Source organism: Oxyura jamaicensis, chromosome 1 (genome assembly GCF_011077185.1).
Source record: "Oxyura jamaicensis isolate SHBP4307 breed ruddy duck chromosome 1, BPBGC_Ojam_1.0, whole genome shotgun sequence".
Classification (NCBI taxonomy): Eukaryota; Metazoa; Chordata; class Aves; order Anseriformes; family Anatidae; genus Oxyura; species Oxyura jamaicensis.
Genome location: NC_048893.1, coordinates 191,569,388 through 191,595,113, shown reverse-complemented (window position 1 = coordinate 191,595,113; position 25,726 = coordinate 191,569,388). Strand labels below are relative to the sequence as shown.

At 38.0% G+C, this 25,726-nt stretch overlaps 1 protein-coding gene across 2 annotated transcripts in view; it reads left to right on the top strand.

The window, feature by feature from the left end:
* CNTN5 (contactin 5) overlaps positions 1 to 25,726 on the top strand; it is a 691,903-nt gene that overhangs the window by 424,335 nt on the left and 241,842 nt on the right. For both annotated transcript variants that reach the window (XM_035328324.1, XM_035328319.1), the window contains 2 exons: positions 7,756 to 7,879; positions 10,011 to 10,186. In XM_035328324.1, the coding sequence (XP_035184215.1) occupies positions 7,756 to 7,879; positions 10,011 to 10,186 (300 nt within the window). The remainder of the gene's footprint in view (positions 1 to 7,755; positions 7,880 to 10,010; positions 10,187 to 25,726) is intronic.

Below are 25,726 nucleotides of genomic sequence, written 5' to 3'. Positions count from 1 at the left end.
TGTAGTGTAATGATTGTGGTTACAGGATTACAGCTTCATTCAATAAGAGCTGTATTTATTTATTTATTTATTTATTTTCTGAAAAGTACCTTGCATGCATTGAAAGATAATGGTATATGCTTTCATTTTTATTTTTATTTTTCTGTGAACAGAAGTAGCTTATGTATAAACATAAACATGTTCCCTAAATGAAGCTTTATCTAGCAGACAAACAACTTGAATTAAGCAACTAGATAAATTTTGTTTCATAGCATTTCTGTTGCTGGTTAAGTTTTTTACATTTGTCTGTTTTCTCTGATATTGTTTGTAAGCACTGACTACACTAAACTCAGTTATTGTCCATGCACCAGACATTGATGAAACCTCCCAGGCAACGTAGTATGTGCAGGTGAAAAACAAAGTTCAAGAGTAGAAGCAGAGTGTACTATCCCGGTCTAGACATCATGAGTGTCTAGAGACCAAAGTAGAAGGAATTTGTAGCTGCAAGGCAAAAGAAAATAGACTTTAGGAATAATATAATATAATCTGGAACTATAAAGCATTTTCTCCCTAACTGACCCTGATCTTTCCATTGTTTTCCTCTGGAAAACAGCTTACTACATTTAAATTTGATATGAATTTTGCCTGTTACACTTGAATCCTTTGACAAAGCTGAGAAAAATGTATGCTTATCACTTTCTAAGAAAATAAGAGATGGGCTAGTGACCCTTAGGGTGCATTCCACCACCTAAATCCTTGGCATTTCTAGGAGATATACTGAGATTGTGCCTGGTATCGGTCAGCAATCATGACTCTTCTCAAAATACAGAGACTACATTCTTACTCTGCAGTTTAGCTTCTTCTGTTTTGGAGCAGAAAGTGAAAACCTCTAACGAGTCAAAATTTAAAAGGGTCATAACCTGTAAGCCCCAATGAACAGAGCACTTCACTCAGAAGAGGGGAACTTGAACTCTATCTTTCAAGGACTGCATAAAACAGTCCTAGGAGAGTTACTCTATCACTTACAGGCCTTTGTATGGCTGGGTAGAAGCAGACAGTTGCACAGACTGGTAAATGTGAAGCACCTGAGTAATATTTTAAGAGCCCTTGATTATCTGAAGCACCTCCATGGCACAGACACAGGTATGAATTAGGACTTAAAAAAGATTATTGTACTTCAGGTACAGCAGGAGTGAGGATTCTGTGTAAGGAGACTGGGCTCTGTAGGATATTCTGCATCATCCTAGAGGGTGAGAACATCTCTACTCAGGCAGCTGAATCCATTTTTTTCTAAACCTCCTTAGTTCATGATATGGAATATTTTCTGTTAATTACTTATGTCTGAGATAAATATTTAACATTTAGAAACCAGAAATAAAGTTACTGTCTCAATTATCTGGCTTTCCATTGACTTGAACAAAGTAAAATAAGTAAATTTATTGAGATCACTTTGGTCTTGAGGCTTATTTATGATTTTAAAGCTCTTGAAAAAATATTTTAGTTGTTTTCCTAATAACTTTAGTTATTCCTATTTCCTTTAGTTATTTTCCTACTTTTATGTGTTACTTGATAAAGTTAGGTGATGGTGTTTACTAGCCAGGGCGTTCTAAATAAGGAAATAGTACAGCTCATGTGTAGTCGCAAGGGGCCTGCTACAAGTGACAGAACATTAATAATGGGGTGGGAGGGACATATTTTATGTTATTACAATTGAGAACTGGCATAATTCAAACATCTCTTATATGGCATACCCTCAGGAGCCAGATTTGCCATAAGAAAAGACAAAATACTCTTATTAGCAGCCTAAGTATAGGGGTTCTCAAGGAACTTGATTTCCCAGCAGACATGCTCAGAGGTCTCACATGGCTTCTAATAAAGCTCTTCTTATACTGACTTTATGCTATTTAATTTGCACTCACAGTATATCAGTATGGTTTTATTGATATCACAGATTAAAAGAACTCTCCTGTAGCTCTCTGCTGAATTTAAACTATATAGAATTACTTAGCGTAAACATGCAGTTAAGGCAATACAGTCCTCTTCAAGTTATGTATCAATGTGTAAAGTCATGACTACAGAATGTGCACAGAAAGTGTGAATTATTCATGATATACTCAAAGAATCACTAAATTGCAAACTCATATTTTCTTACAGTTCCTAAAACTTTTGGAAATGCAACAATAAGTATATTTGAACTTAACTTTGAATAAAGACTTTTTATCCTTCTATCTATGGTTTGATATCTTTTGGAAGAAAAGAAAGAGTAGGGTCTACTTCACAACCGAAAATGTTTGAATCAATGAACTTCAAGATGTGTAAGATGACAGTCAAAATTTGGTTGAATTTGAGTTCCAGGTTCCACACCATCTGCTAAGTACTCTCAAAATACTTAAGTAAGATACAAAAAAAAAAAAAAAAAAAAAAAAGGCAGTTTTTACAATAGTCTGTGTGGGGAACAAAAAAACGCTCCCCTTGAGAAATTAAAATAGTAAATTGAGATGTACCAATGAATCATAGAATCATAGAGGTGTTTGGATTAGAAGGGATCTTAAAGCACATCTAATTCCAACCCCCCTACAATGGGTAGGGACACTACCCGCTAGACCAGGTTGCTCAAAGCACCATCCAGCCTGGCCTTGAACACTTCCGGGATTGGGGCATCCACAGCTTCTTAAGGCAACTAGTTCCAGTGCCTCACCACCCTCAGAGTAAATAATTTATTGTTTATACCTAGTCTAAATCTACTCTTTTTTAGTTAAAAAATATTACCCCTTGTCCTATCTTCACACTCCTTGACAAAGAGTCTCTCTCCTGCTTTCCTGTAGAATCTCTTTAGGTACTCGAAGGCCACTGTAAGGTCTCCTTCTCCAGGCTGAACAACCCCAGCTTCCTCAGCCTGTCTTCACAAAAGAGGTGCTCCAACTCCTTGATTCATCTTCATGGCCCTACTCTGGACTCGTTCTAACACATCCATGTCCTTCTTGTGGTGGGGGCCCCAGAGCTGAACAAAGTACTCCAGGTGGGGTCTCACAAGAGCAGAGCAAAGGGGAAAAATCACTTCCCTCGACCTGCTAACACACTTTTTTTTTGATGCAACCCAGGATACAGTTGGCTTTCTGAGCTGCAAGTGCACATTGTTGGTTCACGTTTAGCTTCTCATCAACCAACAACCCCAGGTCCTTCTCCTCCGGGCTGCCTTCAATCCATTCTCCACTCAGCCTGTATTTGTGTTTGGGATTGCCTTGGCCAAGATGCAGGACCTTGTACTTAGCTTTATTGAACATTGTTGACAACATGGAAAAGCCCCAACAATTATTACAATTGCTCACCACCCACTGACTGATGTCCATCCCATCCCTGAGCAGCACCCCCCACACACCCTGGCCAGTCACCCCATGTAATTGTTCAGCATGATGTCATATGGTATGGGACATTCCTTTGGCCAGTTTGGGCCAGTTGTCCTGTTTCTGTCTCTTCTCAGCTCCTTGTGCACCCCCAACCTCATTGCTGGCAGGCAATATGAGAAGCAGAAAAGTCCTTGGGATAATCTAAACATCAGCTGAACAACAATAATCTAAACAACATCTAAAACATCAGCATTATTCTCATACCAAATCAAACATAGCACTAGTAAGCTACTAGGAAGAAAATTAACTATCCCAGCTGAAACCAGGATGAAGGCCCAGCCCTAATCAGCTTGGGAAAAAAGGGCTGTTACTCAAGTACAGTGGGAAGGACAAGCCCCATATCTCAGGCCCATGGGGAAAATGTCTGACACGAAGAGTCCACTATCATTCCTGTCTGTGAGGACAGCCTCTTAACCAAGACTGTTCATTCTGAGGCCCTTTGCCCCATCCCAGGGCCAGGACAGAGGGAAGTGGAATTCAGCATGAGATTGCAGACAAATAAATGGATAGTCTAAACACTGGGAAGTAATTTAGGTGTTTAACACACATAGTGCCACTTCAACTTTTAAAAAAACTAAATCCTATGAATATACATGAAACTGGCAGATATGACACTGGACCTGGGGAAAAAAAAAAAAAAAAAAAAAAAAAAAAAGCATGCCTCTAGATCAGCCACATCAGGGCACCTCATATGGCACTAAATACTCATTCCAGTTGTAATATCGAGAAGACCACTGGCTCCACCTACAGACAGGTAACTCACCCCTGTTGCACAGAGTAGGGCTCATCTGTCAGGGCTGGGCTGTGCAGCATCACTTCAAGGGTTGTGAGGAGCCTCATCTGACTTGAACCTTCACCAGAATAGAGCAGGGCTGACACAAGCATGGCACTCTGCTGGGCTGCTCTTCCCAGTTTTGCCCAAGACAGTAACTTGTAAGCAATCTCCCTGTCTTGACCCATGAGCTTTTACATCCTATTTCTCCCCTTTCTTGCTGAGGAGGGGCAGTGAGTGGCTTGCACTGGCAGACATCAACCCACCATAATATGTAATGTACTACAGTAATGCTGTTTGGAGAGTATGTACTGTAAATATAAGTTTTTGTTGTTGTTGTTGTTGTTGTTGTTGTTGTTTTGGTTGTTTTAGCTTATGAACTATTTAATGCTTATAATTCTGTAAAAATTTCAACAAATATATAAGCCTTCTTGCTTCTGTAAAGTAGTTCATATGTGTAAATGTGCTCAAACAGACGTTATAATCAGGCACTTTTTTTTTTTTTTTTCTATTTTTGCTCAACAATCATGCATATTTACTACTATCTAAAAATCTAACCATCACCTTGGTTACTTATGGGACTAGCCTAAGGTCTCGGAAAGCATGCTACTACAACTGTTCATGGTAACACTGCGGTAAGACCCAGAGATGCACTTTTCAGGGAAGATTCTCAACAGAAAAAAAAAAAAAGAAAGAAAAAAAAATCAAAACAAACGAACGAACAACAACAACAACAACAACAAAAAAAAACACAGACCAATGCAGTTTATTAGACCTGGGACTAACAACCAGCATTTATTAACCCTGATGTTGTCTTTCTTGAGCATAATTGAGCAGTCCTTCAGTCTATTTTGTAAAAGCATACATGAACAATTTCTGTGAATATTAATCAATCTGCAATTATGCTGTAGGCAGAGAAAATTATATTTAGGTTTTTAATAGTGATTAAATGTGTTTAATATGCGATGCAATACTAAAAGAGAAATTAAGATACTCCTAAAAGAGAAATTAAAATACTCCCAGTTGTAATCAGGAGAAATTCATATGGTAATCCACTTCGAACAGGAATCCTCAAGCAGATTGCAGTCACGCTTTCCTAGGTATTTGCTGTTGTTATTAATGCATCTATAACTTGGAATTCCTGAATAAGTGAACATTCTCAAAAAATACACCAAGATTAGCAATTAAACCAAAATTATTTAAAAGTAAGTTTTTAATCAATGTGTACTTTTCAATTGTAAAACTTCATCACCATCTATTTAAAAATCTCCAGTCCTTAAAAAAAGTGATAGATGGGATTCATCTGCTCCTGAGAAATCCCATACTGATCACTAAATATGTTTTCTCCAAGCGCCTCAGGTTTTAGTCCACATATTATTCTCTCAGGGATAAATGTCTGCCTCAGAAATGATAAAACTAATATAAAGTGTGAAGAAGATATTTAAAAATTGAAATGAAATAATATTGAAGAATTGAAAATTGAAAAGCACTATGAAAATTAAAGAATTTCTAATAGTTTGAAGCCATATATCTCAATGCTGTTTATCAACTCAACTCCATTACCAATAAATTAAATCTTAAAAATTATAAATTAAGATATCTCTTTTTTCTTATATCTCTTTTTTGAAATGAAAAGGTTGATAACTGCTAATAAGTATCTTTTATTTAAAATAAAATTTTATCAGTTAGTAGGATGGCAAAACACAGCCAGAATTCTATTACACTTTTTCCCAAAAATTCAGAATTTTATCCTGCAACATGATAAGTCTCTAAATCTGTAGTATGAGTGGTGCCATGTACACACTTTTTAAAAAATATATATATATTATTTATTATTAAAAGAATGAATTAACTATATAAATTTAGATGTGAATATTTACATTGCTTGTATTCAGAGATTTAAGGCTGTGAAGCCACCAGTCTGTATACCTGAGTCTCACCCCACCGTGAAACTGAAACATCATCAGTGTGCACTGGCTTCTGGGAATTATTAAGTCCTACAATTTCAACATAACTTTAACCTCCCCACACAAAAATCAGAATACAGTTAGCCTCAAGTGGCGTTTTAGTCAATTTTGGATAAGTCATGGATTTTCCATTACCTTCAAGGGGGATTTTAAATATTGGCTAAAATATATGTCCATCATTGACACAAATACTGAAGCCTTCACAAGGCTTCATTTTATCTGAGCTTTCATTATCATTATGTATAAGAAGATTAAAACTTGTATTTTTAATTATGTCATGCAGTATTTTAATTTCATATATATCTATATTTGAAAATATTTAAATGAAATGTTTGTATCTGCAGTATGTTCCCTTCATTTCTTTTGAACTATAGACAGGAGGTATAGAACTGGCATCGCTAGTGACACTAGCACCTAACTAGCATTGCATCATTTACTTTCTAGAAATCCTAGAATGTAAAAAATATTTTATCTACAGTGTCACTCCTAGGGAGAACGTAAAACCACTAGTGCTCATCAATACTTCCAAATCGTACATCTCTTAATCTGCATAAGATAACACATAAATCTAAAAACATTATTTAGTTTTGCGTTTATTGATCAATTCTCACTATTAAACTCTAGCTTGATGAATGCTCTGATTATTTATAAACAAATTCTTTCTTTTGCAATGTGAGAAGTAGGTAACTGAATTATAAGATTCAATCCATACAGTACATTGTAACCATAAAATGACAGATAAAACCCTGTTCCCCTACATTTCATTGCAGCTAATAGGACAAAATATCTATCCCCTTGCTCATCCAAATCCATAGGTTTGTGCTCTAAATTTGATGTGTATTATGAGACTAAATGATTCAAGAGTTTGGAGCAAGGCTAAGGTGATTAAAATACCACAGACTTCTATTGCATAGTGAACATTTGAATTTTTCACACTTACATGTTCACGAACAGTGTACCTGCAACCTTTTACTTTTCTGAAGGTTACACTTCCCTCTGCACATTATGAATGAACTGGAGTCATAGACATATTGTCTGGGTGTATACAGCTTTTCTTATCCAAAAATGTTAATTCATATAAAGATACACATATATGACAAAATTAGAGAAGACTGTGGAAGAAAATGAAATGTCAGATTTTCATATACATTATTTAATAGTAGCAACCAGTTGCTGCTATTAATTTTAAAAGTTTTTTTTTTTTTTTTTTTTTTTTCTTTTTTTCTTAGCAAATCTTTGACATAAAGAGGAAATGTGTTTTGGTTCTTTGTGATCAAGATAATTTTTGTTTACATTATTTCCTATAAACAGAGTTAATTCCTCTAACATTCTTAATTTTCTTAACCCGTTCATTAGGCTTCAGGCCAAAATATGTCTGTTGAGAAGGCTATTTTAATGCACTTCCTTAGATGCACACCTTAAATCATACGGCTTCATTGTTACATTAATATTTTTTTCTTATATGTATTATTTTTCTTTTAACTATTGCGTTTTAACACAGCATCTGAGGTAATGTGATTTGAATCTCTAGATAACAAAGATAGTTTTTCATACTATTATCTAACTTTATAAATGTTATAACACAATATTTATTCAGATTTTCAAAACTTTTGCACTTCTATTTCCACAGAAAGTGTTGATTACGGGCCAGTGTTTGTACAAGAGCCAGATGATGTGATTTTTCCTACTGATTCTGAAGAGAAGAAAGTGTCTCTGAATTGTCAAGCTCATGGAAATCCTATCCCCACATACAGGTACATGTTATAGAAAATTTTGTATTTTTAAGAATATTTGATCATAACAACATAACAGAAACGCATTTGTGACCAAATTGCATTCCTGATTGAATAATTTTTCTGATTCTGAATAAGAATGAAGGATAAATGGTAGTGAGTAAAGCCAAAGCAATCTGTGACATTTGAAATTATTTTCTCTATGCATTGTATCTATCCATGTGAAGGGACTCCTTTTGCCTTGTTTTCTCACATCTACAACAAATGATGAGATCAAAACCTTTAACTGATTTTTTTCTAAAGACAACATTTTTAAAGATGGGAAATACTATCCTGTTTTATAGGGAAGACAGCAAAGAACAGGTAAATTAAATGACATGACTATCCAATACAAGGTACCATAGTTTAGCCACATCTGAACCCTTTTCATTTACAAGACCAGTATCTTACTCTTTTGCAATGGTTTTCTCTTCCATTCCCATATAGTGTTATTTGACAGTTAACTGTTATACAGATCTGTTATGCCATGCCTGTGAGTCTGACAGTTCAGCCTTTTAATGGTGCCCACTTACAGGTGGAACCAGCATGCTGCAGTCACCTTACCCATTTGCTATATCTGACTCTACTCATATTTTTTACAAATTGCATGTGATATAGCAGGGTTAGGAGAACATATGGGTAATTATTTTTTCTGGACACCCTTTATATTTTCACATAGAGTCATTCTTCACCTACAGAGGCAGAATAAGGACTCTTATCACCATCTTTTGTCATATGTGACAATCATTGATTCTTTGTTTTATTTTTTACCTTTTATAATTATTTCACTTGTGGATTCTTTAGCATAGTGAATGAATTTCCCTTAGGTTTATTTCGTTCGGCTTCATTAATGTTGCCTCTGGAGTCTAGATGTGGCCAAGTTCTTCCAGTCTTTGCTGAATTCTGGCAAAGCCTGAATGTGCTTGGCAGTTTCCTGATGCAATTTTGAAACTGCAGAATGGTTGTGAATTAGTCATGAAAGAAATATCTGTATCTCAGAATAGTGATGGTGTATTACACTTTTCATAGAGATTTCTCATACCTGTTGTACTGCTTGTCTCTTCTTTGCAATATCAGAAACATTCATTTAACAATGTTCTTAACAGTTTAACAAAAAAGCTAATTTAAAAAGCCTTCTTATGTGGATTTTTATTCTTTAATTGAGATATTGCACCCTTCCCAGAGATTATTTCTAAGTGAAGTCTATTAATTTGCCTCCCAAAATCTCTCTTGCATTCAATGGGCTATTTAGGGGTTTGTTTTTTCAGTCTTTGGAGATGAATGAGAGGGGTGAGGCTTTTTGCTGAGAACATGCCCACACATTAAAAAATAACCTAACCCAAAAAACTACTCATATAGCAGAAAAAATGTAGAGATTCTTAGGTTACTTCTGAACCTCAGAAGAATAAGTGTTCATATGAGAATTACTCAATGCTTCAGCTCGTGTGATACTTTCTGAGTCCTACTGCCTGGTTTGTTTCACCTTTTCTTCACTCTACTCCCTGTCTCTACTCTTCATTTCACTCCCAGACACCTCCCAAATTTAGTATTCCTTCTGTTAACTCCTCTAATCTGATCATAGCTTCCATTTATGTGGTGGCTGCCAGGCATTATCCTTGACCAGCCATCAACTAATTCCAGTTTGTCCAGTTTCAGTCTTCTCTGAATTTCAAATATCCCAGCCCAGCTAACATTATTTTGCCTTTGTCCATTGTCAATATTACCAATATCTTTTACCTCACAACAACTTGTGTACATAAATCTACCTCCCTACTCTTCACAGGTTATGTTCTTCTTTCTGTAGTTACATCAGATTTCTGCATTTCTTGGGCTAAGAACAAATGATGAAAGAATTGAATAAAAATGTTCCAGCTCTCACAAGGCTCCAGACACAGCTCTGTCATTTGGGCCTAAGGCTTTAATAATAAAATATTAACTGAAACTTCACTTATCATAATCATGGTAAAACTCATACTCTTGAGTTACCACAGAGGCTATCTTTGAATAGCTGTTATCCTTAGTATTAACTGGTGCTATCAGGTTCTGTATACTAATCTTGATGCCTTCCTTTGGCCATAAAATGCTGAAGTAGTTTCTGTCTTTTTTTCCTAAGGTGGCTTCGAAATGGAACTGAAATCAACATTGAAAGTGATTATCGCTACAGTTTAATAGAAGGAAGTTTGATAATTAGCAACCCCAGTGAAATGAAGGATTCTGGACAGTATCAATGTTTAACCACCAACATGTTTGGTAGTATATTAAGCAGGGAGGCTGTTCTTCAATTTGCATGTGAGTAACAATTTTTTTAACATGGATAAATCAGATCTTTACATTGTTTGATAAGGTTCTAAACTGTAATTTCAATACATTACATTAAAGTTGCACTGTCTGCTGATGCTGCTGGGTTAGAGTCTTAGAAATCGAAGTAAAATGCTTAGTGGAAAAGTATTTTTTCATTGTGATGTTTGATTTTGAAAATAGAACTAAATTATATGGAAAATAACTTTATTACTTGACCAAAAAATCTATCCTTTAATGACATATTTGAGTATTCCTCAATAATATATTTCACTCTGCTAATTTATTGAAACATATATAATTTTCCCATACTACCTGAGTTAGTGAGAAAAACTGCAATCTTAGTCACAGAGTTGTATTAACTACATCTACATACAAAGGATAGTTTGCATCTATAACTATATATATATGCATGTGTAAGAATAATATTATATATATATTTATATTATAATATGCATATTATATATTATAGATAAAATGCAGCATAGAAACTGAAAATATCACATTTTCTGAAATCATTCACTTCAAGACACTTTCCCGAAGCTATTAACAATTCATGATCCTGAGTAATGCATATACTCCATCCATGGAATTCATGTTTTCAAATATACTAACAGAAAAAAACATGCCTAGGATTTCAGATATCCTACCCCCAACCCTGGCTTTCCTTCAGCACTTTGCAGGAAGGCATATATTTTTCACTGCTTTATTTAGGTGAAACTTCCGTAAGAGGCACAGATGCAAAAAGAACTCCATCCTTATTTCTCAGATCCTGCTGAAAATAGGACATTACCATGAAAAATGAGTTGGTGAGACAGACCTTTATACAACTGGAAAACAGTAATGTCAAGAACAAGTTACCTACCTGCATGTCTGCTAACATTTCTGTTGACGTGGAGAACTCAGCAGAGCTAGTTTGGGGTTAGATATCTTCCCTTACTCCACACCTCCTTGTGAAATCCAGACCTACTAATGACTACAAAGATGTCATGAAACTCTGCGGGGCCAAAATTAGATGGCCAAAGCCCAATTTGAGCTCAATCTGGCTTTTAAAGACAATTATATATATATGTGTGTATATATATATATATATATATATAAACATAAACAAGAAAAGGAGGACTCAGGAGAATCTCCATCCTTTATTGGAAGTGGGGGTAATATCGTGACAAGAAATAAGGAAAAGGCTGAGGTACTTAATGCCTTCTTTATCTCAGTCTTCAGCAGCAAAACCAGTTGTTCTCCAGGTACTGGGCCCTCTGAGCTGGTAGATAAGGACAGGGTGCAGAATGAAGCCGTCATAATCCACAAGGAAATGGCTAGGAACCTGCTAAACCACTTAGATATATGCAAGTCTATGGGACCAGATGGGATCCACCCAAGGTTACTAAGGGAGCTAGAGGAAGTGCTCACCAAGCAGCTTTCCATTATTTATCAGCAGTCCTGGCTATCAGGGGAGGTCCTAGTTCAATGGCAGTTAGCAAGTGTGATGCTCATCTACAAGAAGGGCCAGAAGGCGGACACAAGAAACTACAGGCCTGTCAGTCTGATCTCAGTGCTGGGAAAGCTCATGGAGCAGATTTCCTTGAATACCATCATGCAGCACTTACAGGACAACCAGGTGATCAGCATAGGTTTATCAAAGGCAGGTCCTGCTTGATGAACCTGATCTCCTTCTACAAGGTGACTAATTCAGTGGATGAGGGAATGGCTGTGGTTGTGGTCTACCTAGACTTCAGTGAGGCTTTTGACACCATTTCCTACAGCATTCTCCTAGAGAAACTGGCTGCTTATGTCTTGGGTGGATATATACATTGTTGGGTTAAAAGCTGGCTGGGAGGCCAAGCCCAAAGAGTCATAGTGAAAGGAGTTAAATCCGGTTGGAGGCCGGTCACTAGTTGTGTCCTCCAGGGCTCAGTACTGGGCCAGTTCTCTTCAATATCTTTATCAATGATCTGGACAATAAGATCAGGTGCACCCTCAGTAAGTTCACAGATGACACTTAGCCACGAGTGTTTATCTGCTTGATGGTAGGAGGGCTCTGCAGAGGCATCTGGATAGGCTGGACTGATGGGCCAAGGTCAACTCTATGAAGCTCAACAAGGGTAAGTCCTGCACTTGGAGCATGACAACCCCATACAATGCTACAGGCTAGGGGAAGAGTGGCTGGAAAGCTGCCTGGTAGAAAAGTACCCAGGTGTACTGGTCAATAGCAGGCTGAATATGAGCCATCAGTGTGCTCAGATGGCCAAGAAGGCCAACAGCATCCTGGCTTGTATAAGAAATAGTGTGGCCAGCAGGATTAGGGAAATGATTGCCCCTCTGTACTTGGCTCTGGTGAAGCTGCACCTTGAGTTCTGTGTTCAGTTTGGGGCCCCTCACTCCAAGAAGGACATCAGGGTGCTGGAACATGTCCAAAGAAGGGCAATGAAGCTGCTGAAAGGTCTGGAGAACAAGTCTTTTGAGGAGGCTGAGGGAGCTAGAGTTGTTTAGCCTGGAGAAAAGGAGGCTCAGGGGAGACCTTATCACACTCTATAATTACCTTAAAGGAGGCTATAGTGGGGTGATGATTGGTCTCTTCTCCCAAGTACCAAGTGATAAGATGAGGGAACCAATGAAAACTTTATATTTCCCAAGATATCCAAATGAAAGTGTTCTATTCTTCTCTTAAGAAAATATAGCAGAACGTTTTTGTCAAATTCAAGAGAGTGTCTTAGAAATACTTTTTAGAGCTGTAACCACTAAGAAAATCTTTATTTTAAATTTGCTTTGGATCCGACTTGCCATAAGATATTTGTGTGACCTAAGCTTCTGATAGGTAGCTATGGTTTTACAGTACAGTGACAGTAGTTCGCACTGTGAATTGCTGCATCATACAAATATTGCTTCAAGAGCAACACTTGATTTATTTTATGCTATGTTTGAAAGTGATAAAAATACTTCACGCTGTACCTTGAATGGAGAACTGGAGAATGGTCTCTGAGGGTGACAGATAGGAGGTGTCACCCTGCCCCTGCTGTTGCTCAGCAGCCCTCTCCTATGTCTCCTATGTCCCGGGTAGAGGCTGCCCCCCTTGAACACATGCAGTACAGAGGGCTAGACTGTCCTCAGGAGAAAAGGGGCTGGACCCTTGTCTCAACTCGCAGCAGCAAGAGACGTCTGCCCCCGACACCCATGGCACCACCTACCCCCACGGTGTCCCTGGGAAATAGATCTGAGGCTCTCAGGGAGGTTGCAGAAGAGGCTGAGGGTCTGGACAGTAGTCCAAACCCGGGAAGCAACCCCAAGAAGAGAATCAAGATTGGGGAAAGTACAAAACATAAGGATCAGGGCCAGACGAAGCACCGTGTTGTAACCTGTGCCACAAAAAAAGAGCGGAGAGTCCTGGTGATCGGGGACTCCTTGCTGAGGGGCAGTGAGGCTCCCATCTGCCACCCAGATAACCTAGCCAGAGAGGTGTGCTGTCTTCCTGGGGCACGTGTCAGAGACATTAGGAAGGCTCTGCCACAGCTCATTAAACCGGAGGACTACTATCCTCTTGTATTCATTCAGGTTGGATCCCGGGAAGCTGCTATTAGAAAAATGAGGAATATTAAAAAGGACTTTGCATCCCTGGGGAGGTTGTTAAAGGGATCGGGGGTGTAGGTAGTGTTCTCCTCTGTCCTCCCGCTGGGGCGCAACTGTGTTGGGGAGCAAGCTCTCTGGGCTGATTACCAGGGCTTTAAACTAGGTTTGATGGGGGAAGGGAGGGGAGCTAAAAGTGACAGAGAAGGGCTGGGGGAAGTCGTCACTACTGTCACTGTTGAAGACAGGGAAAAACCTCTGAGCTCTCCCATAGGATTGTTGGAGAGCTCCTCAGAGAAGGTAGCATTCCCGATGCCCCGTCCAGTATCTTCTTCTTGCATCCCCCCAGGGGTAACTGCACCTGCTGCTTCCCTAAAGTGCCTGTACACCGATGTGCAGAGCATGGGAAATAAACAAGATGAGCTCGAGATCTGTGTTCAGTCGCGGGGCCATGATCTCATTGTGATCACTGAGATGTGGTGGGACAGCTCGCATGACTGGAACGCTGTCATGGAGGGCTATGTCCTCTTTAGGAAAGACAGGCTGGGGAAGCGACGGGGTGGGGTTGCCCTTTATGTGAGGGAGCAATTAGAGTGTACCCAGCTCCACCTGGGGGAGGGTGAAGGACAAGTGGAGAGCTTGTGGGTGAGAATTAAGGGGTGGGCTAGTATGGGAGACAAGGTGGTGGGGGTCTACTACAGGTCACCAGATCAGAAGGAGGAGGTAGATGAGGCCTTCTACAAGCAGCTGCTAGTAGCCTCACAATCACTAGCACTGGTCCTCATGGACATCTGCTGGGTAAGCAACTCAGACAGGCACGCACAGTCCAAACGGTTCCTACAATGCCTTGAAGACAATTTTCTGACGCAGGCAGTGGAGGAGCCAACGAGGCAGGGGGTACCCCTGGACCTTGTTCTTACCAACAGGGATGGCCTTGTTAGGGATGTGAAGGTTGGGGGCAGCTTGGGATGCAGCGACCATGAGATGGTGGAGTTCCAGATGGAACTAGGCAGAGGAAGTAAGGCTAAAAGTAGGATTGCTACCCTGGACTTTTGAAGAGCCAACTTTGACCTCTTCCAGGACCTGATTGGGAGTATCTCATGGGCTAGGTTGCTTGAGGGCAAGGGTGCTTGTGAGAGCTGGGCTACATTTAAGCAGCACTTCTTCCATGCTCAGGATTGGTGCATCCCGAAGAATAGGAAATCGGGGAAGGGAGGCAGGAAACCTGCGTGGATGAGCAAGGAGCTCATCAATAAGATCAAAAGGAAGAGGAAGATCTATAAGATGTGGGAAAAGGGCCTGTCCTCCTGGGAGGAGTATAGACATGTTGTCAGGGCCTGCAGGGACGCGATGAGGAAGGCTAAAGCCCACCTAGCGATGAGGCTTGCAAAAGAGATAAAGGAAAATAAGAAGGTTTTTTTCAAGTATGTAAACAGCAAAAGGAAGACTAGGGATAATGTGGATCCCTAGCTGAACGAGGTGGGGGTCCTGGTCATGGAAGACGCCGAGAAGGCAGAGATACTGAATGTTTTCTTTGCTTCAGACTTTTCTTCAAGGACACTCCCCTGGGACTCCTCACCCCTGGCAAGAGGACAAAGGGTCTAGGAAATGGAGGGCTCCCCCCTGGTTGATGAGAGTGGTTCAGGAGTGTCTGAGTGGGCTCAAAACACACAAATCCATGAATCCCAATGGGATGCATCCGCGTGTGCTTAGGGAGCTGGCAGACGTGGTCGCCAAGCCGCTCTCTATCATCTTTGAAAAGTCCTGGAGAACGGGTGAGGTGCCTGAAGACTGGAGGATAGCCAATGTCACTCCGGTCTTCAAGAAGGGCAGGAAGGAGCATCCAGGAAACTACAGGCCAGTCAGCCTCACCTCTGTGCCTGGAAAGATGTTCTGCATGCCATCTCCAAGCAATTGGAAGAGAAGAATGTTATGAGGAGTAGTCAGCATGGATTCACCAAGGGGAAGTCGTGCTCGACCAAACTTGTTGCCTTCTATGATGGCATCACCAGCTGCGTAGATGGGGTGGAGAGCAGTGGATGTCATCTACCTTGACTTTAGTAGGCTTTCGATACTGTCTCCCATGACATTCTGCTAGCAAAGCTGAGAAAGTGTGGGATAGAGGAGTAAACAGTAAGGTGGGTTGAGAACTGGCTTACTGGCAGAGCTCAGAGGGTGGTGATTGGCAGAGCAGAGTCTGGCTGGAGGCCTGTGACTAGTGGTGTTCCCCAGGGGTCGGTGCTGGGTCCGGTCTTGTTCAACATCTTCATCGATGACCTTGATGAGGGAAGAGTGTCTGCCTTCAGTAAGCACGCTGACGACACAAAGCTGGGAGGAGTGGCTGACACGCTGGAAGGTTGTGCTGCCATTCAGCGAGACCTGGACCGGCTGGAGAGATGGGCAGGAAGAAACCAGATGCGGTTTAATAAGAGCAAGTGTAGAGTCCTGCACCTGGGAAGGAACAACCACACGTATCAGTACAGGCTGGGGGACGACCTGCTGGAGAGGAGCTCTGAGGAGAAGGACCTGGGGGTCCTGGTGGATGACAGGTTGACCATGAGCCAGCAGTGTGCCCTGGTGGCCAAGAGGGCTAATGGGATCCTGGTGTGCATTAAAAGGAGAGTGGCCAGCAGGTCAAGGGAGGTGATCCTCCCCCTCTACTCCGTCCTGGTTAGGCCTCACCTGGAGTGCTGTGTCCAGTTCTGGGCTCCCTGGTACAAAGAAGACAGGGACCTCCTGGAAAGAGTGCCGCAGAGGGCCACAAAGATGATACGGGGCCTGGAGCATCTTCCCTCTGAGGAAAGGCTGAGAGACTTGGGTCTGTTCAGCCTGGAGAAGAGGAGACTGAGGGGGGATCTTATCAAAGTCTATAAATATCTGAGGGGTGCGAGACAGAAGGATGTAGCTAACCTCTTAGTGGTTTGTGGGGATAGGACAAGGGGCAATGGACGCAAGATAGAACACAGGAAGTTCCGCACCAACATGCGAAAGAACTTCTTCACGGTGAGGGTGACAGAGCACTGGAACAGGCTGCCTAGAGAGGTTGTGTAGTCTCCTTCTCTGGAGATATTCAAGGCCCGTCTGGATGCCTACCTGGGCAGCCTGCTCTGAGGATCCTGCTTTGCAGGGGGGTTGGACCCGATGATCTTTTGAGGTCCCTTCCAACCCCTACAGTTCTGTCATTCTGTGATTCTGTGATTCAATGCTTCAGAGCTTGTGAGGGAGAAGCACAGAACACAGAGAACTGTAAACAAGAGAGTCATAACTGGCTGAACAGTCTAACTGGTTGAATTTATTTCAGAAGTTTGTGAGCAGGCCTTTCATTAGAGCTATATCAAGCTTAATGCGTATTTGTAGAAGTTAAATCGTTCCTACTATGACACTGTCACTTCTGCTTTTGATGCAATATTTCCTCAAATTCCTATCCGTACAGTGCTCTTTCACTTCAAGGGATTACAATTTTGGTAACTATATCGGCAAACATTAAGATGATTGTCATCTACTTCCTGAATCTAATATTTAAATATTTGCTATAAACTCCTTTTATTCTATAACCCCCGAAGCCTTTCATTTCTTGATGTTTTTCCTCCTTATTCTCAAAACCTATTGCCTTACTCCCCCAGTACTGAGTTTCTGTCTTTCTGCATGAAATTGTTCTGCATACAAACTGGAGTAATATAGCATGCACAAAATAACAATAGTAATCTCTCCCAGTTCAAATGCCACAGTCAAATCTCTTGGGGACTATATTTAGTTTTTTGTCCTCTTACACAGCAAGATATTCATTTAGTTGTAAAATCCTACCCAGCCCTTTTTGTTTGTTTGTTTTTGTATGCTGTGAACTATTCTTATATGCTTAATAAATTATAATTAATGCTTAACAGACAGAGGTAGTCATTAATATGTAGAAGTTCTCCATTCATTGCAAGGTACAACGTGAAGTATTTTTATCACTTTCAAACATAGCATAAAATAAATCAAGTGTTGCTCTTGAAGCAATATTTGTATGATGCAGCAATTCACAGTGCGAACTACTGTCACTGTACTGTAAAACCATAGCTACCTATCAGAAGCTTAGGTCACACAAATATCTTATGGCAAGTCAGATCCAAAGCAAATTTAAAATAAAGATTTTCTTAGTGGTTACAGCTCTAAAAAGTATTTCTAAGACACTCTCTTGAATTTGACAAAAACGTTCTGCTATATTTTCTTAAGAGAAGAATAGAATACTTTCATTTGGATATCTTGGGAAATATAAAGTTTTCATTGGTTCCCAAAGTGCTAGTACTCTTTTAGGAAAATGAAAAATGCTTTTCAGGTGCTTAAAGAAAAGCTCTTTAATTTATAGCATGAAGAATGGCTTTAGGAATTAAAGCATAATGGTTTGGAGCCCTATTAATTCATATCTAGAAAAACTTCCATAGTCTAATCACTATCTTTCTGAATAATAATAATAATAAAATATCACAATTTAAACAAAAAATATTCAGCATCTAATTAGCAACTCTTTATCTTGTATTTAAATTCATTTATTACCTGAAAACAATTTTGGATGATGTAGTAAATAGAATAAAATGGCTTTAGTTTCAGCAATGTTTCTTATTCAGTAATTAGCACAGAGCTCTAAAGCACTATATGAAAACAGACATGGAATAAACAAAGATTGTTATGCATTAACCTGAAATAAAAGTAATATGTAAAATGTCATGTTTTTGATCAAATACTGTAAGATAAAATTTCACTGCAGTTGAAGTACCTTTTCTGTATTGTTCATTAACAGCAGATTGGCATGTCTCCAGTTATTTTCAATAAGACAGAAGATAAAGCTTTGGAAATGATTTTTTAAAAGAGGTCCTAACCTTCAAGTAATTAAAGTAATTGGTACCCTGCAATCTTACTGGGCTCTAATGGCTTGGTGGGTAATAAACCCAAGGCAATTGTGATTATAACATACAGAGATATGCATAATGGCTTTCAGTTTCCCTTTCTTCAGCAAAAGTTATGGATTCCAGAAGCCTAGAAGTATTTTTACGGGAAAGTTTTGAAAATTGATTTAGAATCATAGAATATCCCAAGTTGGAAGGGACCCACAAGGATCAACTCCTGGCTCTACACAAGACTACAAGACTACATAAAAATTAAATGATATGTCTAAGAACATTGTCCAAACACTTCTCAAACTCCCACAAACTTGATGCCATGACCACTTCCCAGGGCAGCCTGTTCTAATGCTTGACCATGCTCTTGGTGAAGAACCTTTTCCTAATGTCCAATCTGAATCTCCCCTGTTGCAGCTTCATGCCATTCACTTGGAGTCCTATCACTGCTCAGACAGAAGATAGCAGTGACTCTCCCTCATGGGGAAGTTGTAGACTGTGATGTGGTCACCACTGCCCTTTCTTTTCTTAAGCTGAACAAACCAAGAATTTTCAGCTGCTCTTGATGTCTTGCCCTTGAGACCCTTCACCACCTTTGTTGCCCTCCTTTGGGCACACTCTAATAGATAGTATGAGCATGTAGTATGCATTCTATTCCTGCATCCAGATCATTTACAAAAACATTGGCCTTAAAATTCATGGATTGGCCCTAAAGTGCATGGACTTGCTTGAATGCATAGTTTGTACTGCTGTGGAAAATATTTACATCTTTGCAGCTTGAAGAGTTATTGTTCTAATTAAAGAGAAAAATAGCATGGAGTTCAATAGAAAACATTATGAACCATTAAGCAAGGTCTTTGACACTGTTTTATAGGAAAAAGCATGTGCTCTAATGTGCATATGCAAAATATCACAAAATTTAAAAAAGACCATGTATATTGCATTGGCTCTTGGTTTTCTCACAGTTGCATGGCCAAAAGCCCAGTTGCTATGGTTGTTATTATGTAGTTCAGCACTGATGATGCATAAATGTTTATGTACTATGTTATTTGCATATGTGTGCATAATTAAAATAGGACTTTGAAATATAATGTCTTTGGATTTGAAAGATAAGATGAAGGCTATTTTATATATCCTTATAGATATAATGTTTGATATAGCCTCCTGTGTCACTGATTATTTTGATGGAGCAAACTGGAAGGATCAGCTATGTGCAGCTCAAGATCTGTTCGGAATGTTATATTTATGAGGATCTAAACAAAGTAAAAAGTTTTCCTCTTTTTCTTTTTTTCTCTTTTTTTTCTTTTGTCTGTTCGATTTTTCTACAATCTCATATACCCAAAGTTATGCTCTGTGCTCTTTTAATAAAGTAATCAAAAAAAAGACAAAAAAAAAAAAAAAAAAAGGTTGTAACAGAAGCAAAGGAGAATTATATTTTTCAATAAAAGCAATATTTTGCCAAAAAATTCATTTGTCTTCTATAGAATTTTATGCAGAAAACCTGGAAAGAAATAAGAACCATAACAAAACTAAAACCAAAAAATAGCATTGACAAAATAGCAAGCAAAGCAGAACTCATTATAACCAAATCAAATGTTTAGTCACATTTCTGAAGTTTGCACATAGCAGGTTGTTAAAAAGATAAAAAAATGTCAATATGCTTTAGTTTCAAATGCCATTTATATTTTACAGTCTGAAGAAAGAGTTCATATTACAAAGTATATTGTTTTCTTAACAACATTCTAATTATTTCATGTAAGAGCATTAGAAGAATAATTACTGAATTCCTTCAGCTCATCCTTACATTAATGAATTTAGTAGTTTTGGGTATAGATAGCTGTATAGAAAAATTATTCAAGACCCAAACACAACTTTACAGATTCTGCATTCAATGGAAACAAAAGGGAAAGAACCATCTGTATTAAGAAAAAAAATGTATATATGAAGGCAATAACATCCACCAGGTAATAAAGCAACAACAGTTTATCAAGCTGAAAATAATCTTATAGTTGCTGCAAGCAGAAACCTTTGTTGAACACCTAGTTGTTTCAGAGAAGTGCATAACAGCAAAAGTGTTTTGAGGATTTGAAACAATAACAGTGTAAAAGTTTTATGAAGTTACTTATACACTAAGCACATGTCTATTGGTAGATGATTTTGTTTGATCTCTATCTCCTCTGATTTCTGTTGTTAGAAATTTGTATAAGCTAAAGAGAGGAATTAAAAATTAAACTTTAATATTTATCAACCATGGTTACCTTAGGCTTCTGTACATGAGCTAAAAAGGAAATGTGTCTCCTTGAACCTCATGAGAAGCTGAGAAAAATACAGCATCCAAATTGACTAAATCTACCTGCCTTACTGCACAACTGCCTATTTTTTTTTGCCACTTTGCACAGCTTCTCTTTGGAACAGCATGCAGCAACTTTGGTTATAACAGAGGAAGTATATTGTGCTTGACTTTGCCACATATACAATCTCTGTATTTCATTAAGTCACAAAACAAAATCGCTTTTCTCCATCTGTATATTATACAACTTTTCACAAGTCTACAATCTCAGTGATATTTATAACCTGGGTTTAAAATTTTGGAAGGGTTAGAGGGAAACAACTTATCGGTTGTTTATGGAACTCCTCACTGCAGTTTTATTAATCTGTTTCTGTTTGTCACTGGCTCCTTTGTATCATTTTCCTTTTTTTTTTTTTTTTTTTTTTTTTTTCTTTTTAATTAAATCTATTTTCTCTTTTAATCTACAGAGAAGGATATTGATTAGATAAAATTTGTGTCCCCTTTTGCCCTTTTGAGTTGATGAGCTACCATGACTGTCCAGTGAAATACAGAATAAGTCAGCTATGATATAGACATATAAATCAATAGCTTTCTGGAGAGACAGCCTGTGCACTGTACATTCCATCATGGCAGCCCGTTAGCGTGTTCACCTCCTAAGAAATATGCTTAATAACCCATGTTATTAATCTTTCCTGCTGTCATGCTCCCTGGATATCTTGTTGGATTTACTACATAATTTCCTAATAAAAATTAATTTGTAAAGAGTTGATTTAACTACAACCTTATAAACATGAGAAAATCATTGATTTCTTATGTTAATTCCAGAATCTAAAATGTAACACAATGCTTGATCACATTACAGTATCAACATTTCTTTCTAAACCATGCAAAGCAGAAGAATATTAAATACTATAAAGGAAAGATGAGAACAAGCTGAAGTGGTAAAAAACATTAAAATACAACTACTCATGCTATCACAGAATCACAGAATTGAAGGGGTTGAAAGGGACCTCGAAAGATCATTGGGTCCAAACCCCATGCGAAAGCAGGTTCCTTAGAGCAGGTTGCCCAGGATGATACAGGATGAGCAAGATTACAGGATGATGAGACATTTTACAAACGTCTCTTATCATCCTGTAATAGAGCCTAAGTTTTGCAGTTTTGCTCTGACACCATCATAGCAATGTGACAAATGTTACAATGTCAGTTAGGAATACCTAGAAATACCATTGCAGTTTGCACTATAAAACATTTGGATATTTTTCTCCATAATTCAAAGTTGCCATTTTTAGGAAATACATTCATAAGGTACACCTCCCAAGCAGACATACAAGACAGAAAATTTTAATTATATATAGATCTGGTTCCTTGGTGTTGTGTTTTTTTAGGTGGTGGTGGTGGTGGTGGTGGTGGTTTGTTTTCATGATTAGTTTATTAATTTAAGACTAACATTCAGTGAACCTGAAATTAATATGGATTTGTGTCACATTCCACAAACAGTTTCAGCTAAATAAAGACTAATAATGTTGTGTCATCTTATGGAATGAAGGCATCTAGTTTGGAATGAAGACTTCTAGTTTGGATGTGGAGACTCTGATTTCTGTTTCCTCCACTATTTACTTGTGCAAGGTGAGACAATTTCAGAAGGAAATTGTGAGATCTCTCTTACAGAATGAGGTCTCAAAGCTAATGTGTCATCTTCAGTGAGTGCAGGATTTTGATCACATCCCTGAGTCTCTCTTTCTCACATAAATGGTCTAGCCCCCTACAAATATCTACTTTGCAGTTGTGCTAGATTGCTCTTTATTTTATTAAGAGAATCAAACAGAATTTTAATTTGAAAATTATGATTTTTCTTCACCTGAAAATCATGAAAAATAAATAAATAAATAAATAAATAAATAAATAATAGATAAATAAGAGGTTTTGAGTCAAATTAGAACTTTTGTTTAATTTCAGTTTTGGAAAAAAAACAAGATATATGAATTTTAGCTGTAGTGGCACTTCTTTTGTTATTTATGGAATCATTCAGCATACATAATTCAATGATGGAAGGTGCTAAGAACTTTGGTGCTAGCCTTTAAGAAATATTTAATCTTAAAATTTAATCTCTCTGCTGCTTCAAATCAGTATCTTTTTAGTTCCTAATGCAATCCCATGTTTGTGCTAGTAACTTAAACATTCCCTGTCACTGAGACCAAATCATATGAAAAGGTCCACATCCATGCTTCTAAATTCTTCTGTTTTTCAAGACACAGAATACTTCCAAAATGTCTTTTGGGAATGGTTCCTAGTCATGTCTGTTAACACCCAACATATGTGACAAGAATTGTCTTGGTGAAGGCTGTGGTCCCACCAAGGCATGCTAGATGTGGTTCTAACATTGTGAGAGTGTCCATGATGAAATTCCTGTACAGGAGTGTAGTTCTTGATATTTATCATTTCTAATATAGGCAAAGTCTGAGTATCTTGATAAAAGACTCTTCAGAATGTTGAAGGAAACACTTACACTCAAACTTATATATATTTATATATTTTATGATTTTTATTATGTTGAAGAAAATTACAAAAACAAATGATGCTATATAATAATATAAATGATGCATCAAACAAATCAACTCATAATTTTTGGTCTAGGCCTTATCCACACTTCCTTAATTCTTAGTCTTCATTTTTTTATTCTATTTAGTTATTTCATTCAATTTCAGTTATAGAATAGTTGGGGTAGATTTTTAAGAGAGATTTAGTCTGAAATGTCCTAGATAGACATTAAGTCTTGCTGTAGGGTGACACTTGGAAACATGGGAAGACTATTCTAACCAGCACTGTGATCCAGAGATAGGCAGTAAAGTAAAAATACGGAACTATCCTCATTCTGAAAGAAGCTGGTTACACTGCACATGTCCTTACAAACTTTTCTTCACTTCGTCTATCTGACTTTGTGTGGTGAAATCACACATTACTCCATCCTCAGAGCAACAATTTAACAAAGCTGAGAGTGAAAACCCAGGATTCTGTAAAGCAACAACCCAGAAGTTTTTGTTCTTTTGTAGGGTAGTATCAGAGTGAAGGCAGCTTGAAAAGTTGCCTATAATACCTAATTAGGGATTATACATCAATACAGTGCAAATTTGGTTCTCATTATAGTAGGTTACCAGCTTCAGAAAAGGGCATCTATTCTGGATGTACTCCATCGAGCAACATTTATTATCTCATTCCATTTGAACTGTGCACAGGCATAAATTTAACCTCATTGATCCTCTTATCCATCAAACACCAAAAAAAAAAAAAAAAAAAAAAAAAAAAAGATTATTCCAAAGTATTCAAATGGAAATGAGATTTATCAATCCTGACAGGTTCATGTATACCTAAATAAGTTTTGATGCCAAAAAAAAATGAAAAAAAAATAAAAAATATTCTTAGGTTTAAGTTATTCTCAGTCTTTAACACTCAATTTACTTTAAACAATACATTTTATATTTTGTGTTCTGTGGAAACATTAATAGAAATCAGTCATGTAGGGAGACACAGTTTGAAGTGTAATTACAGCAATCATTTAAAGATGCACAGTACATCTACTGACTTCTTATCATCATAGCATCATGCATTTCTGCAGGACTGGAAGGTTCATATTTAACCTGCCTAAAACCTACTTACCTGTCTTTCACAATCTAATCTATCATGCTAATGAACCATTAGCCTTGACATTTAAATATAGATGACAATAATTAAGAGTAGCATTATTAAATAGGAGAAATTTTAAAAGGCTAAAGGAGAATTCTATTCCAAGGCAGGATAACACTTTTTAAATTTCCTTTGCAAATTCTAACTCAGATTGACTTTCGGCAATTATTGCATCATCTCTACTTAACAGCCTTCCAGGCACTGTAAATTATGGTGATCTGCATTCTTTCAAAATAATAGTGTAATTCAATTTACATTTCTTGCATGGTTTTTGTAGTGCCACCACGGCATTCCTGTTCTCACAATGCCTCCTCCATTATCCTGACACAGCTTTATTGTGGTTTTCCTGGGAAGTGAATCAGGATCCTGATCTGATTGAGAAATAAACTTTGCTGTCAGGTATTCTGTTTACAAACTCATGTGCACAGGTATTAATGATAGCACTACAGAAAGCAGCACAAAGCTGGGAGGGAAGGAAAAAGAAGTAGAGAGGACATTTAAGATGACCTATTCAGGAATGGCACTGAATAAGGGCAGTAGAGTCATTCTTGATAATACTTTTGGAACTCAGAAGAAAAAACTTCTAGGAAAGGGTTGAATCCGAGCTGAGTTAAAAATATTGCAGAGAAGGTGTTGTTTAAGAAAAGCCTGCAATGAATGAAGGAGATTTATTACCAAAAAAAAAAGAACATCTGGGAGGCTGTGAAACATATGGGTAAAGTGAGAATTATATTAAGTCAAGGTGAGTTAGACTGATAAAGGAAATTAAAAGAAATACAGATAAGCTTCTTAGTGGTGTTAGTAGAAATGAATAAGAAAAGAACAATATACAATTAAAGTTAATTTACATATGACATCAAATTCAATAATTACCTTACTTTGGTTTTCCATAAGAACAGCAAAACTTATACAGATGATTCCATACAAGGCATGAGATTCCAGAAATGGAAAGTTATGCGTTTAGCATGGGGACAGGAGAAGACAGGAATGGTAAAAGTAAATCCAGAGTTCAAAAATAGTAGTTGATAAAAATGTAGGCTCCTATGACATCCACAAGCTTTATTAATAAAGTTTAGTATTTTGGTGCTATAACATCAGAATAGTGTGCCATTCCAG